Source organism: Pogoniulus pusillus, chromosome Z, assembly GCF_015220805.1.
Source record: "Pogoniulus pusillus isolate bPogPus1 chromosome Z, bPogPus1.pri, whole genome shotgun sequence".
Classification (NCBI taxonomy): domain Eukaryota; kingdom Metazoa; phylum Chordata; class Aves; order Piciformes; family Lybiidae; genus Pogoniulus; species Pogoniulus pusillus.
Window position 1 is genome coordinate 50,659,284 of NC_087309.1, and position 14,936 is coordinate 50,674,219.

Genomic DNA, 14,936 nt, shown 5'->3' on the forward strand with positions numbered 1-14,936 from the left:
TCACCGTTAGTGGCAGCTGATGTATACCTGTTTCTGGTCCCAATACCTGTTCAGTAAATATGTTAGGCACATAATATGAATTTTTTTTTGTTTGTTTGTTTCAGGAAAAGCCACTACTCTCCAGTTAGAGAACGTGCGTCTACATAAAGAATAATTTAAAAAAGAAAAGCCAAAACTTTATTCACCCTTAAGAACTCAAGCACAAAAGCAGGAAACCCTACAGTCTCATTTTTTAACAGATTGTTTTCCATACAGAAATGTTCACTAAAGAAAGGTTTTTTTCCCTGAATATGAAATAGCTGGAGCTAATTTGTTACTCTTAAAACAAGCCCCTACAACTGCATACAAAAATATGTAGACAATTTTACAGCAGTAACCATCGAATCCTTTTAGGTGTGAAAAACTCATCAAACTGTAGTGCAAATGAACTGAAGTTATCTTGTGAGTGCACATACTTTATCTCCTCTTCTAGAGCAGTTTTGAAGAGTTTGAGAAGCAGATATTCTTCTCTTTGATTGGAAGCGTAGTTGTATAGAGTGAAGATGACTGTATCCATAAACTTGGTTGACTTGTTTTGTGGCATCTGGAAAATCAGCTTTGCCAGATATGAGGGATTAGTCTGCAAAGCAAACAAATAACTTAAATATTACTGTCCAGGACAAACTACTTTGAGTCTGAAGACCTCAGTTCCTCTATTTCTCTTAATATTAAAAGCATTTATGTTGATTCCCATATATGTCACTTTTCCATGCTTGCTTTACAGTTTTTTTTCCCAATGCTAATGTATAAGAAACAGTGAATACTGCATGGTTAGATATTTATGGGTAGCACCAGTAAGAATTTTATTTGTAGTCTCTGAGCAGTAGCTCTCTGCACCAGGCCTATGCATACAGTGACAACGTCCCAATTTACAATGACTGTCTACCAAGACATTGCATACTACATGTTGATGTTAGTCTTGGGGAGCATCTGCCCTGGGAATATCTAGAATTCTTCTAGAAAAAACTTAGTGAGATGAGGAAAAAACAGCACATGAACAGATGCCTCTTATGCTGTTGGCTGCATAGCAAACAACTTCCTTTCCACTGTATATTTGCAGAGTAATAGCAACATGGTCTAAGAGATATATGAGGTAAAACATTTCTCTTAGGCTTCAGGACAGCTTGAAGTGGACTGGAGTTGCTGTCAGGAACAGAACAATTATGTTCCTTCTGTGGTTTAAAGACAGCAAGGATTTTTCTCACATATAGGAAATATTAGAAATGGTTCATAATACTTTCTGCAGTTGGCATATTACTTTGGAAATCTTTTTAAAATCACTGCTACAATCGCTAGAAGAAAGCAAGCAATTTAATTCTGGTCTTCCTTTAGTGATTTGCTCTAACATTAATTTTTGCATTAATATTTACCTGTAAAAGGTAGAATAAATGCTGATAAGCCTCCAATTTTTTTCTTCTCTCCTTACTCAAGCTTTTGATTCCCTGTTTGTCAACCATAACCATCTCTTCCAGCTGGCTCCTGCTCTTTTTGTTAAGCTTCTTACTGTGCAGTACCACATCCTGCAGACAGATGATCAGAACTCTAGATCATATATTATCCCAAAAAAAGAAACATGAGAAATACAACCATTTTCCCACTCATGTTGAATGTGCTATTTCTCCAAGGGCCCTTTGTAGAAACTGTGTATGCTCTATTCACTAACCAGTCTTTTGCACATCTCTATGTTATCACCACTATATCTTGTCAACAACGACTATCTGGAAAATCTGAGCTCCTGTACCGATTCATTTGTCATTCAGTTAACAATGATCAAGTTCTCAAATATGGTAGGAAGTCTACTTCATTCTACCACAGAAAAGATGCTTAAAATCTGTAATTGTTATTGTCCAGAAGTAGCAAAACAAGATTACATTCAGTATCAAACTGGCATACCCCTTAGGACAACAGAACTAGATCTCCCACAAAGTATTTTGACCACACTACTTCCGACAGATGAAGAAAGTACTTCATTTACTAGGAATATTTTAACTAATTGAGGGTGACCAAGGGCTGGCACAGGTTGCTTAGGAAGATTATCAAGTCTCTACTTTTGATGATAGTGAAAAACATTCCTGAGAACCTGAGTGGTTCTGCTTGAGGTCTCTTTTCAGCATCAATGCTGCGACTGTGTAATCCCGAGCTACTCCTGTACATGTAAGTGCTCAGTGCATGCTACCAAGGGACTCTATAAACAGAGTTGACTTACCTGAAGAGTGATTCTGTTTTTCACCAGCAGTCCAATCTTTATATCCATTAAATTCAAGTCCTTCTCCAGCTGTTGATTGGATCGAATTTTTGTAACCACTTCTTCCCTTAATCTTGTTACTTCTAGTTCTTCTTGAAAGTCTAAGTCACTTTGATCCAGGAGGTAGGCAAATTTGCGCAGGACAGGCAAGGGGGGATTCTCAGCACCTACTATAGTGGAAGTAAATGGGCTGATGAGTTGATATAATACTGAACACCCCTAAAGCTCTTAGGAAACGGAGCTACAGAGAAAAACTTGATACAAGAGCATTTTTTTACTATCAAAAGTAGTTTCAGATGTAAGACAATTGGTTTGCTAAGACTTGCACCTTCTTTGGAGATTGAGAAATTTTGGGTGAAAGGTTTTAAGCAAACAAACACAAACAGAAGCAAACAAAACACCCAAACAAGACAAATACTGAACACAGTAACACAATTTTCCCCAAATAGGAAACATTTAACTATTACCACTTACTTAGTGTTCTGTAGTCCTCCCTGGCTTTGTTTGCTCTGAGGAATGCTTGTATCTTCACAATTTCATCATTCTAGAAGGGACCAAAATTAAGCAAAATAATCTACTGACAACACTTCCGCACACCCTGCAGAACCTGCACCATCTTTCCTGAGACTCCCAAAACTGCTCATGCAGTCATATTACCTTGGTTTAATGCTTCATGTTTAAATTGGAGCAAAGCACTTACATGATCCTTGAAGTACTGTAGTCGTTTCCTGTATGCTCTCTTTGCTAGCCACATTTTGACCCATGACTGAATCTGAAAATTAGATAAAAATTAAATAAAATCTTAGTGGACACTGCACAAATGGTTTTGTGCATGCTTTTAACTTCCTTCTGCAGACATGCTGTTCAGACATGCTTTTCACACATGCTCAGGGCTGTAGATTACTGTAACACTGAGCTCCTACTGTCCAGCAACCAGATTAATGGGCTTCAACTGAAAACAGCACGCTGAGTTGAAGGCTTTACAACCCATGTGTAACTTTGTCTTTGTAAGTCATTTCTATTTCCAAGTCCACCATTCTCCTTCAGAGACAGAAGATCAATATCCCGTCTGTGATCTACAATCTATTCACGGTACAGTATCCCATTAGCATCTTGAAGAAGCAAACACTTCTCAGACAGATAGATTTGACAGCTTATTTAAATGACAGCACACTATCAGCTCAAATATTTTCTCATTTAGTATTATGGGAAGGGAAGTGTAAGGAAATCTCTGTTAAGAACCACTTCAAATTCAGCAAAGATTAATAGGAGTAAAGCACAAATCTTTCAAGAAGCAATTTACTTAAGCTGTCAGTTAAGCATCTTTCAACACCATGCAAATTTCTGGAGCACAAGTCCTTCAAATTTGTGTTCTAATTCCTGTGAGGTAGAGGACCAAACCAAGGGACGAGTCTCCAAAACAGTGGCATCTTACCTTAACAATAGCAGCAACATTGCCTTGAAGCACCTTTAGTCTGTCGACATAGCTTTTCCTTTGTTTGAATCCTTTCCAGAAAGCCTGGTTTGTAAAAGGCAGAAGACCATTATTAGTAGTAAAAAACCAATACATGCTAAAATCCACATATGTACATTAAAAATCATTAACAGTGCTTGTCTTTTAGAGGAGAAATACCATTGTGGTAAAAACATAACTAACATGAAAGTATGTTTCCTTCTATGATTTTAAGGTTCCCTGATACATTTAATATTTTGGCCAATCTCAGCACACATACTTTGTTGTCTGATGCCATTTTCTTCTCTCCCCTGAAGCCATCCTTACTCTTGTTACCAGTATACTTGCACCCCTTAGCATCCCAGTCACTGACTTCATCCCACACAGAAAAGCCTGGCCACTTCTTGCCCTTTACATCCAAAACCAGTCCCCTACCTAGCTGGACCCCCATTGTTCTTGGCCTGGCCTTTTTCCCAAGCCTCTGACCTTTCTCAGCCACTTAGGATCATCTTGCATAATTTCCTCACTTGGTTCTTCATTGGCTAGCTCAGCAGCAAACCTTTTTTTACATAACACAGGAACACCTTTAATACATTTTACTCTTCATCTCTGTCCAGAAAGTGACATCAGCCTTGGTCTCTATTGTTATCTTTTCACAAGTTATTTCAATTTTAATGCTGGGTGTGTGTGTGTGTGAGTGGGAATCAGAACGACTTTATTTACTGTATTTCTCTGTATTTTAAAACTTGTTCAGACCCTGATGCCGAAATTATCCTTAAAGAACAGCATTGTCCTTAATAAAGTTCAAACATCATTCCAGAAGATAAGTAAGTCCAAATAACAGCTGCTAATTACAAAGGTATTTATTATCATGAATTGTTGAATGAAGTTACTATAGGTGAAAAAAAAAAATCAATTGCTCAATGTTCTATAATATTTGGTGGTTGATTGTTGTTTTTGTTTTGGGTTTTTTTTTTCAGTATTGTCTTGAAGCTTGGGAAGGGCAGATTTAGACTGAATATTAGGAAGAAATTATTTACAGATACTGGAACAGGTTGCCCAGGGAGGCTGTGGATGCTTCTTCCTGGGAAGGTGTTGAAGGCCAGGTTGCATGAAGCCTTGGCAATGTGATCTAGTGGAAGGTGTCCCTGCCAGCCAGGAGTGCTGGAACTAGATAATCTTTATGGTCACTTTCAACCATTCTATGAATACATGAAATTGCTTCTAAGAGAAGGTGCTATTTCAGTGTTTAAAAACAGCATGCATGAATTTGCTTGTTTCTACACCCTCAGCAGAAAGTTCTCTTTATTCTCCCCCTTTCGGAGTTCAGCAATCTGGAGACATCTAAGAAGTACTGTTAGAGCCCAAGAACACTACAACAGCTGCCACTCCCTACTCAGCTATGACTTCATGGAGCAGAGACAAACTACTTCCAGCATGGGATAGTCTAGAAAGGAATGCATTTCTTAAGTCATGCTTTGGCCAAGGAATTTTTGCTTTGATACTCAACAAGTATAATCTGATCTTGTACTGTGCATACTTATGTGTACCATGTAACCTTGAACCAGGGTTATATATTTCCAAGCTTCTCCCACTGAAGCAACAATCCATTCTTTCAGAACCAGGTATTTGCTGTTTAAAAGCACAATTACTCCAAAGAGGAAAACAACATATTTCCAGATGTAAAAGCTTGAATTGCTGCTAATGTAAACAGGGAGTTGGACCCATCTAAGAATTTTAGCAGTGGTGGTAATCAGTCACATCACTTGTCACATTGTGAAAGTTGCCCAAGCCTTGTTACCTTCTTGTTCTAGGACAATACCTGTATTTTGATCGCAGATGGTTCCTGGTTTCGAAGGTATGCTCTTCTCTCACAATAATTTTTTCTGACTAAGAATCCCCTTGCTCGGGCTTGCAGCTGAATGATCAGATTTTCATTAGCAAGCCACAGCTGCTCTCGATTGTAATCTGCTGTAACTTGCCCAACAATACTCTGTTCAGAGACCATGCAAAAAGTTAACATAAAAGCAAAAAAACTTAAGCCAAAACTATCCTGGAATTTAGTTGTTATTTTCTCCATCATCTGTACGCAGGTGATGTTCAGCCTATTTGAGTCCCTCTGATTTACCCCCAGATTATAGGCAGTATGAAGGAAGAGCTGCTTAGTTATCATTGAGTTTTATATGAAGGGTAAATGAACTTCTTTCAAGCCTCAGTTATTCGGTTGGATATGTTAGTCTGAGACAGGGCTTTTTTTATACTTGTAGGAGAGTTCTGCTTTCCTAATACAAGCTTTTTGTAGAGGTCTAGAAGTATTGACTTGGGAGCTCACTACAGAGTAGTGCACTCAAGCATTGTTGCAGTCAGAATATCAGAAGGACCTACACTGTGACTTGAACAATTTGTGCAGCAGACTGTAACCTAATGACTGTAACCTAAATGAGTTACTCAGAATAAAAAAAAAAACAAACACCAAACTCTACAGAAGGTTTTATGATCTATTTTGTTCTAAGGTATATTTTATGCTAATACAAAACCTCTACAGTAAAGGGAGTATAAGTATCACAATCATCCTACTCAACTTGGAGATACAAGAATGCTGCCAGGTTATCAGACTTAAGTATAACACAGTGCTTCTGCCTGCCCCAAATACATAATGAAATTCCTTGTCATAGGCCAATGGGAGGTCCAAAAATATAAAAGGATATGGAAAGCACTAAGTCTTCTGTCAGTGTTTGATGGTGGCCATTAATGAGAACACTGTAACTTCCAGTGAGGAAGTATCCAAATCATTATCAGACATAAGAGAGAAGGTTGTGCTACCACTGAACGAGTAGGCTTAAATTGCTGCTGTTGTCAGAAGTTGGTACTGAGCTTATGTGGTTTTCAGTCTCCCCTCAGAACAGCCTTTTCCTTTGATGCTACCTGTCTCAATCCCTCTTTCTGTCAAATATTGATGCTGTCTTTGTAATAAAGGTAAACATTTCAGGCACCTACCTGAATTTCTTCACCAGTTAACCACGAAGTTTTTGGTACAACTCCTTCAGGGGCAACACAGGTACCTTCCTCAGTTTCCACATTGTAATAGTAATCATACATGTTTTTCATGACAAGTTTAATCCATTGGCTTTCATTAGAATCTAAAAGCAATACATACAATTTACACATTCATGCCTTGTTACACTGATAAATTACAGCTCTCTCCATCCATTTCCCATTTCAACAGTTGCTACAAACCCATTTTACATGCAAAGTCACTCTATATACTAGTCCAGGTTTCAGTAAGGACACTTTCAAAATATCACATTAGATGGATTTGAATCATTCTTCTAGAACAAAACAGCTATGAGAGTAGTATGGATTTGCTGCCAGCTCTTTCAAACCCCAATGTGCCAGGTTAGTGCTTGCACCTGAATATATGTGCTATGTCTTCCATCATTTATTGAAGTGGAACTGGGACTGTGCTTATAAAAAAAATATTGGCCTTGTCCCGTGGTCAAACCCTGGCCTTACTGACACCTGGCTCACAAAGGGCATGTGATATAGCCACATCATTGTCATGTTCAGTGCTATGGTAAAGTATCCTGGTGGGCAGGAAGTCTCATTTCCTCATGGACAGATGGCCCCACGGTAAAGCCAATAAGGTCAGGTGCGCAGAACACCTTCTTGATACTCATGTTGCAGGATGAAACATGCCCACTTACTATAAAAAAAAATGAAGTACTATATTGGCAGTAACTTTATGTAATTGTTAGCTAATGTTGGCTGCATTAGCTAAGGTGATAAAAGATCCTATTGTCTTGCTATGGGCAGATTCTCACCTCAGCTTTTGGTGGTACCTGCTGCTTTGGCAATGCGCAGGGACCACAAATGGATTGTCGACACTCTGGGAGAGGCTGGACTGATCTTTGGCAGTAATCTGCAAGGCTAAATTGTGCAACCTAACCCTACTCTGCATCTGCTAACAGGGGAAAAACAAAAACAGCAGTAGTGTTTTCTGAAAGGGTGGGACTGGTCTGTTGACAGTCACAGAGAAGCTGCCCTAAATTGTCTCAGAAGCTAGTCTGAGATCTTATGAAGTGTTAGCTAGACTCTGAAAATAGGCAGACTCTTTTTCAGCATGTACTGTGGTCTGGGTCATTTGTGCAACAGTTCAGAATCATGTAAAAAGGCCTTGAGCAAACGTAGCATGACTCAAAAGATTTAGAACCAGCGGATTCAGGTGGGCCTTTTGTGCGAGTTTTCCAGTTGCCTCAGTGGCAACATGTAGACATGTGGATCTGTCATATTCAGGAAGTTTTTTACCTTCACTAATTTTCAGGTTCTTGGCTTCGGAGAGGTTCCTGAAGTACGTTTCGGCACACTCAGGAATGACTCGTAATCCAAACTTGGACTGCAGTACCATCAGAACTGGCTGTGAATCACCCTTCTCCAAGCTTTTATTTATCATTGATGTTCCTGCAGCCACTGGGGTAAAATAATGATATAGAAAATTAAAGCGGCTTATTCTCTATGTACCCACAAGTCCAGCTTCCAGCAACATCAGTAACAGACTTCTAAGGCTGGTACATGCAGACAGTATGACATATGCAGCATGTGTTACACTCATCTGCAGCCTCCTTCATGCTTGTAAGGACAAGTATATCAGAGAACAGCAATCTGGTCAGAAAATGTGCAGTCTGCCCTACCTGAGATGCAGCCAGAGCATAACTGAGAGTGATCTGAGAGCATAACAGTTTTCCCATTAAGTGATACACCAGATGATGCCAGGGCAAGGGTCTGAGGATTGCAGATATTGCTCTACTTAGCACTGCCCTAACAGACAGGCCATCATCTGCTGATCACTTTGATGCAGATGACACCAAGCTTGGAGCAGGTGTTGATCTGTTGGAAGGTAGGAGAGCCCTGCAGAGGGACCTGGACAGGCTGGATGGGTGGGCAGAGGCCAATGGGATGAGATTCAACAAGGCCAAGTGAAAGGTTCTGCACTTTGGCCACAACAACCCCAAGCAGCGCCACAGGCTGGGGACAGAGTGGCTGGAGAGCAGCCAGGAAGAAAGTGACCTAGCTGTACTGGTGGATAATAGGCTGAAGATGAGTCAGCAGTGTGCCCAGGTGGCCAAGAGAGCCAATGGCATCCTGGCCTGGAAGAAGAATAGTGTGGCCAGTAGGACAAGGGAGGTTATTCTGCCCCTGTACTCAACATTGGTAAGGCCACACCTTGAGTACTGTGTCCAGTTCTGGGCCCCTCAATTCATGAGAGGCTGAGGTACTGGAACGTGTCCAGAGAAGGGCAACAAAGCTGGTGAGGGGCCTGGAACACAAACCCTATGAGGAGAGGCTGAGGGGGCTGGGGGTGTGCAGCCTGGAGAAGAGGAGGCTCAGGGGGGACCTCATTGCTGACTACAACTACCTGAAGGGAGGCTGTAGCCAGGTGAGGGTTGGTCTCTTCTGCCAGACAACCAGCAACAGAACAAGGGGACACAGTCTCAAGTTGTGCCAGGTGAAGGATAGGCTGGATGTTAGGAGGAAGTTCTTGCCAGAGAGAGTGATTGGCATTGGAATGGGCTGCCCAGGGAGGTGGTGGAGTCACCGTCCCTGGATGTGTTGAAGAAAAGCCTGGATGAGGCACTTAGTGCCATGGTCTAGTTGACTGGATAGGGCTAGGTGATAGGTTGGACTGGATGATCTTGGAGATCTCTTCCAACCTGGTTGATTCTATGTGTGAAGTCATATAAACTATCAACTGTAACATTAATTTTTACTGCACAAAATAGCAATGAAAACCTTGAGGGAAGTCTTGCAATAATAAGCGCATCCCAGTCAGGATGCTGAAGCAACCCTTTTTTTTTCTTACTTCTCTCTTAGTATGTTTAAAGACAATGCAGAAAATTCATGCCAGAGATCCAGCTTTTGTTTCCACAGCACATGAAAGAGCCCTGAGAGGTGATGCTATAAAGCATGTTGGAAAATCTGAGCTTTTACAGCATAACCCATACTCAGATTCAGGACTTCCAAAATGTCCTTTGCTTTGTGCACATTCCAATGAAGAAGTTTGATACCATCACACCTGACAGCATGTAGTACCACATGCCATTTCAAAGTGACTTAAAAACTAGAGGTATATGCTGCTTTAGAAACTGCTTCTCTGGTCCCTAATAGCATTTCTTCACATCTAAATTCAAGGTTCACACACAGAGAAGTGAGTATATAGACATACAGCTAGAGCATGCATATTATATACTGGCTTAAGTGAAGCTGGCTACCTTTGCATCCCACAGCTGTGCTTCATGCTACAACACCACACTCTTCCTTTTCTTGTGAATAATAAAACAAAGAGTCCATCTCCACACTCAGTGCTCTTCTTAACTAGAGCTAACCCAAAAAGGTGATCAGTATTAGAAGCCTACGTAGAGGAGGTACTGCTTGAGCCTGAGCTAGCAGTAGAAATAGTTTTTCTTTGTGGTTTAACTGAAGTGGAATGCATAGCTTTGGTTAGACAACAGCAGATCAATCTCCAAATGCACTGGCAGCCAGCTGAGAAACAAGTAAATGTGCTATACCACCCCACCACTGTCTGGATATCTATCAGACTGCATCCTGTTATTTCCTGTGTTTTGAAATGACCCCCTGCCAAGCACACACTTATTCCCTGTGAGACTGGAGATGGCTTTGTACTACAGCTGTGGTACTGTGATCATCTGGTCTCAGTAGTGAAGAAACAGGAAAAACTGAGAAGCCACACAGTGCTATCTTGCTGCTGATGCTCCAGATGGCTCTGGGAGCTTGGCCCTAATCACACAGTCCCCTGTACTTTGCTAACTCTGGTCACCAGTGTTTGAATGCTTTTTCCCTCCTTTTCATCCTGCAGTTACAAGTGAGGAAGCTGTCGTTACAAAAACAAAAGAGAACACAACCTAGCTAAAAATGGTTACTGTAGGTCCGCTACTGCTTGGCCTTTCCCATTTTCAATTAATTATGTTTTTATTTTTAAAGGAAAATGTTTGAAAAATATTTAGCAGGTAAAAGCAACAGCTCAACAGAAATTATTCATTTTTGTGGAAGATCCAGCCATTAAAACTGCAGCTATTGCTCCAAAGAAGGGAGCTAAACAGAATCTGAGCTAAATGGAGCCTACCCATCCCTAGCTTCAGGAGAACAGCACTGTGGAGAGCTCTTTTCCATACCCACCTTCCTGTCAAACACTTTGGTATATAAAGATGCAGCTGTCTAGTGTGTTAAACCTGAACTCTCAACAGGGCTGAAGATCAGCTTTATTCTGTAACAGATGCTTTCATGGCAGATTCTGCTTTGTCAGAGGAACTGTTTTTGTTTGGTGTCTATTTCTAAAGGCTATACAGCTCATACTTGTCCTCATTTTGTCCTCCATTTAGATAAGGAGTACAATGGTTGAACTGATTAAAGAAGAGAAGCAGGGGATCCAAACTGCAAAGCAAACACCACAATGAGTTCAGAAGCACACCAGCATTCACTGAACACATCTTCCTAAATGAAGATACAAGTTACAGAGTCATTTAGTGACAGGGAATGTGGTTTGTAAACACAAAATCATCTTAGTATTGTAGCATTTAGTATTTACATAAGGCATAAAAATAAACCAGTTTGGAAGGGATCAAGACTGTTTAAGTACAGCTGTCGGTATCTCCTCTTATCTTAATGCTTATTTTATGTCCATTACTGCAGCAGTCACAAAAAAAAACCATTTTGTTCTGACTGAAAAAAATAAATCTGACTGCTTTGCAAAACTTCTGGAGTGGGTTGTGAGGAGTTGTTTGCCTTCCAAAAATAGCATCTGAGATAGATTAAAGTAAAAGTTCATTTCCAACTTGTGATCAAGCTGAACTTTCAGTTTAGACTGCATGAATGCACTAACTTCCTGAGGCAGGATGTGCTCGTTACAGGAAGTATCTGGTTCTGTTCCATGGGGAAATTTTAAATCTCAAATTTAGCTGCAAAACGTTAGCGCTCTTCTGAAGAATGTGCTTTGCTGACACTGCTTCCTTTCAACCCAGAGGGCAGAGTACAGGAGATTAGCAGTTATTTCCACAAGAGACTTGTTAAAACATTTCCACTGATCACGAAAAGCTTTTCACAATCAAGTATTTAATAATAACGTATTATATGAAATGATTTTACTACAATAACTAGGTAGTGTATGAAGCAGTGGCTTATCATTTAACAACACTGTAAGCTACCGATATATGGATAATGCTGTCAATTTCTGCAGGCCATATGTAAGATATATTCTTCATGTTTTTACATCAGTCTACACAAATGAGGGTGTTTTCAAGTCACTCTTTGGCTTTAACTTGCATCTGTTGTTGATAAGCTATTAATTTCCTTCCCTTCTCCATACTCAGACGTTTCCTCATGCCTCTAAGCAGAATGGATGGGACACAAGTATTTGTTCACAGAATAAAACATCAGCACTCCTGTGTACAAGAATTCAGCTGGAACAATATGTGTGCCTGACCCCACCTCAGAAAACATAAGCTAGATGCTTTTTGCTACAGATGTGTGACCTAAGAAATACTCTATCTTCAGTGTATCTGCTTACAGTGAGACTCTGATTACTTGATTAAACCAACTCTGAGGTAGCAGTAATGCTAAATGCAATGCTTCTGTACCACGGTTAAGAGCCATCTGTGTTTGTTCTCTTCCTCCTACAACCTGCCAAGTGCTGACTACTGACACAGACTGCCTTTAAGTAAACAGGCTGCAGCACTGTACCAGGGAAGGCTGAATGCATCACTGAAGGAATGCACTGACTTCAGCAGTTGTATTCACAAGCTCTTAGAGTGCAAAAGAAGGTGACACTGACTCATTCAAAGAGAAGCCAAGCAGAAGGTGGACCAACATCCAGTGCTAAACTAGTAGTCTCAGCTGGTCTGCACTGGCCACAGGAAGGAATAGGCAGGGACATCACCACGGTTTCCAGTGTCTCAAACACCCAGCTACACTTGCTTATTACTTACAATTACTAGACAAGGATTGATGTGTATTATTATTATTTTTCTGAAATTATTAGTCAGCCCAAATTTTGACAGACAGTGATGAGTACATCTGGTACACAGTGTTCTGGCAGGATAAACCTCAGCATTTCTCCTACAAATTAAACCCATACAATTGTTCTGGTTGGCAAAGACCCTTGAGATCATTGAGGCCAACCATTACCTAATTCCACCAAGTCTGGCATTAAACAATGTCCCTTAGCACTACTTCTTTATGTCTTTTAAACACCTCTAGGGATGACAATTCAACCACCTCCCTGGAAAGCTTGTTCCAGTGTTTGATAACCCTTTCAGTGAAGAAGTGTTGAAGAAGTGACTTCTAATGTCAATCTAAACCTCCCCTAGTGCAATCTACTTCCTTTTGTCCTATCACTTGTTACTACTTGTCATACTATTCCTGATACGGGCCAAGATGCTGTTGGCCTTCTTGGCCACCTGGGCACACTAATGACCCATATTCAGCCAGCTGTCCATCAACATCCCCAGGTCTATCTCTTCCAGGCAGCTTTCCAGGCATGCTTCCCCAGGCTATTTGTGTTACATGTGTGGTTGTGACCTGAGCACAGAACCTGTCACTTGGCCTTGTTGAATCACATACAGTTGGCCTTGGCCCATCAATCCAGCTTGTCCAGGTCCCTCTGTAGATCATAACAGCTCTCCTACTCTCAAGCAGATGAACACTGCCTCCCACTACAGTGTCATCTGAGCTGTGTGAAGATAACATTGACAACAGAAATCTTGGTCATGATGATACAGCCAAATCCGCTATTTTTTTAGCCGAGCCATAAGGACTATTGCTTTACATAAAACCAACACCACCCAAATTTCAGTATGACAGTTTTGTTATCTCTTTTCATATACTTAAAAGGCCTGCCACACTTCCCTGATACGTAAAAAGTGAATTGCTAATTTCAGTTTTACAGGATTAAGAAAAACAGGAGGATGCAGACAGGTTAATACTTACGGATTGCTGCTTCCTTTATATTGTTATTGGCATCAGTGATTCCTTTTTGAATTTCATCCAGCCACAGAAGTGCTGATTCATCTTGGGATTCCTGGACAAATAAATGAAGAGAGAAAACTCTTGAAAAGAAAATCAATTACAGCAAAGCTTGTCTGAAACTACTGATAGAGCTCCAATACAAAAATATTCTCTTGTGAATCCCTTTGACACCAAAAAGAATTTGTCTGCTTAAAATCAATAATAAAATATTCATATTCTATTTACTAACTTCAATAAAATGTTTGAGTACAAAGGCTGGTTTTCACGTATAGAGACATCATCCTGCTAAAGATAAATAAAAACTGGGAAAAGCTAGAAATGTTTTAATTTCTGTGACATATAAGCAAAGTAATCAGTGTCAAATAAAACCACACATTATCAGGCAGCACTGCAGTAGTAGCATGAAGTGCACAAAGCAGAAGACAGCAAGAAATTTGCTTTCTTTCAGAGTCCCTTATTTGAAAAGCATCTGCATGTACACCTGAGTATGCATTCATTAGAAAATAAGAGTGAAAGCTGACATAGAAAACCAGGTCAGGTTTAATAATGACGACCTAGTTCAGGTGGCAAAGGTGTCAAGAAATGAGCAGCAGAGCAGGTCTCACTTTTCCTACAGAGCAACAATGCATGGAAAGTTAAAAGAAAAGGTGCATGAAAGATCTTTCAGCATCCCTACTAACCAACACTGCTCCATCTGCCCAAATACACAGACAAACCAACACTTCCACTGAGAAAGTAGTGTCTAGGAGTTAAAGGGACATTTAATTTAAAATGTAATTCAGTAGGTGGGAGAACAAAATTCACTCTAAAGAGGAACTAAGTCTAATAGGTTAATGATGAGAGAAACTGGAATGTACTGATTCAATAAAGATCTGTTATTATATACACAGGAGTATTTCAGGGGGAAAAAAAGCCTACAGAAAGTCTCTGAAGGAAAATTCCTGTTTTTTTCAGAGTATCACAGTATTATTAGGATTGGAAGAGACCTCACAGATCATCAAGTCCAACCCTTTACCACAGAGCTCAAGGCTAGACCATGGCACCAAGTGCCACGTCCAACCTTGCCTTGAAGTGCCCCAAGGACGGCGACTCCACCACCTCCCCAGGCCGAATATCCAATAAACATGTTATCCATGGAAGTTGCAAGGACCAACAGGACCAAAA

At 40.4% G+C, this 14,936-nt stretch overlaps 1 protein-coding gene across 1 annotated transcript in view; it reads right to left on the bottom strand.

Annotated features, from left to right (window-relative positions):
• IQGAP2 (IQ motif containing GTPase activating protein 2) overlaps positions 1-14,936 on the bottom strand; it is a 144,925-nt gene that overhangs the window by 20,189 nt on the left and 109,800 nt on the right. Inside the window, exons 16-25 of the mRNA XM_064176455.1 lie at positions 13,734-13,824; positions 8,043-8,204; positions 6,735-6,877; positions 5,560-5,730; positions 3,720-3,803; positions 2,985-3,056; positions 2,759-2,828; positions 2,246-2,454; positions 1,410-1,559; positions 456-619 (exon numbers count right to left, since the gene is read on the bottom strand). Coding sequence (XP_064032525.1) covers positions 456-619; positions 1,410-1,559; positions 2,246-2,454; positions 2,759-2,828; positions 2,985-3,056; positions 3,720-3,803; positions 5,560-5,730; positions 6,735-6,877; positions 8,043-8,204; positions 13,734-13,824 — 1,316 coding nt within the window. The remainder of the gene's footprint in view (positions 1-455; positions 620-1,409; positions 1,560-2,245; positions 2,455-2,758; positions 2,829-2,984; positions 3,057-3,719; positions 3,804-5,559; positions 5,731-6,734; positions 6,878-8,042; positions 8,205-13,733; positions 13,825-14,936) is intronic.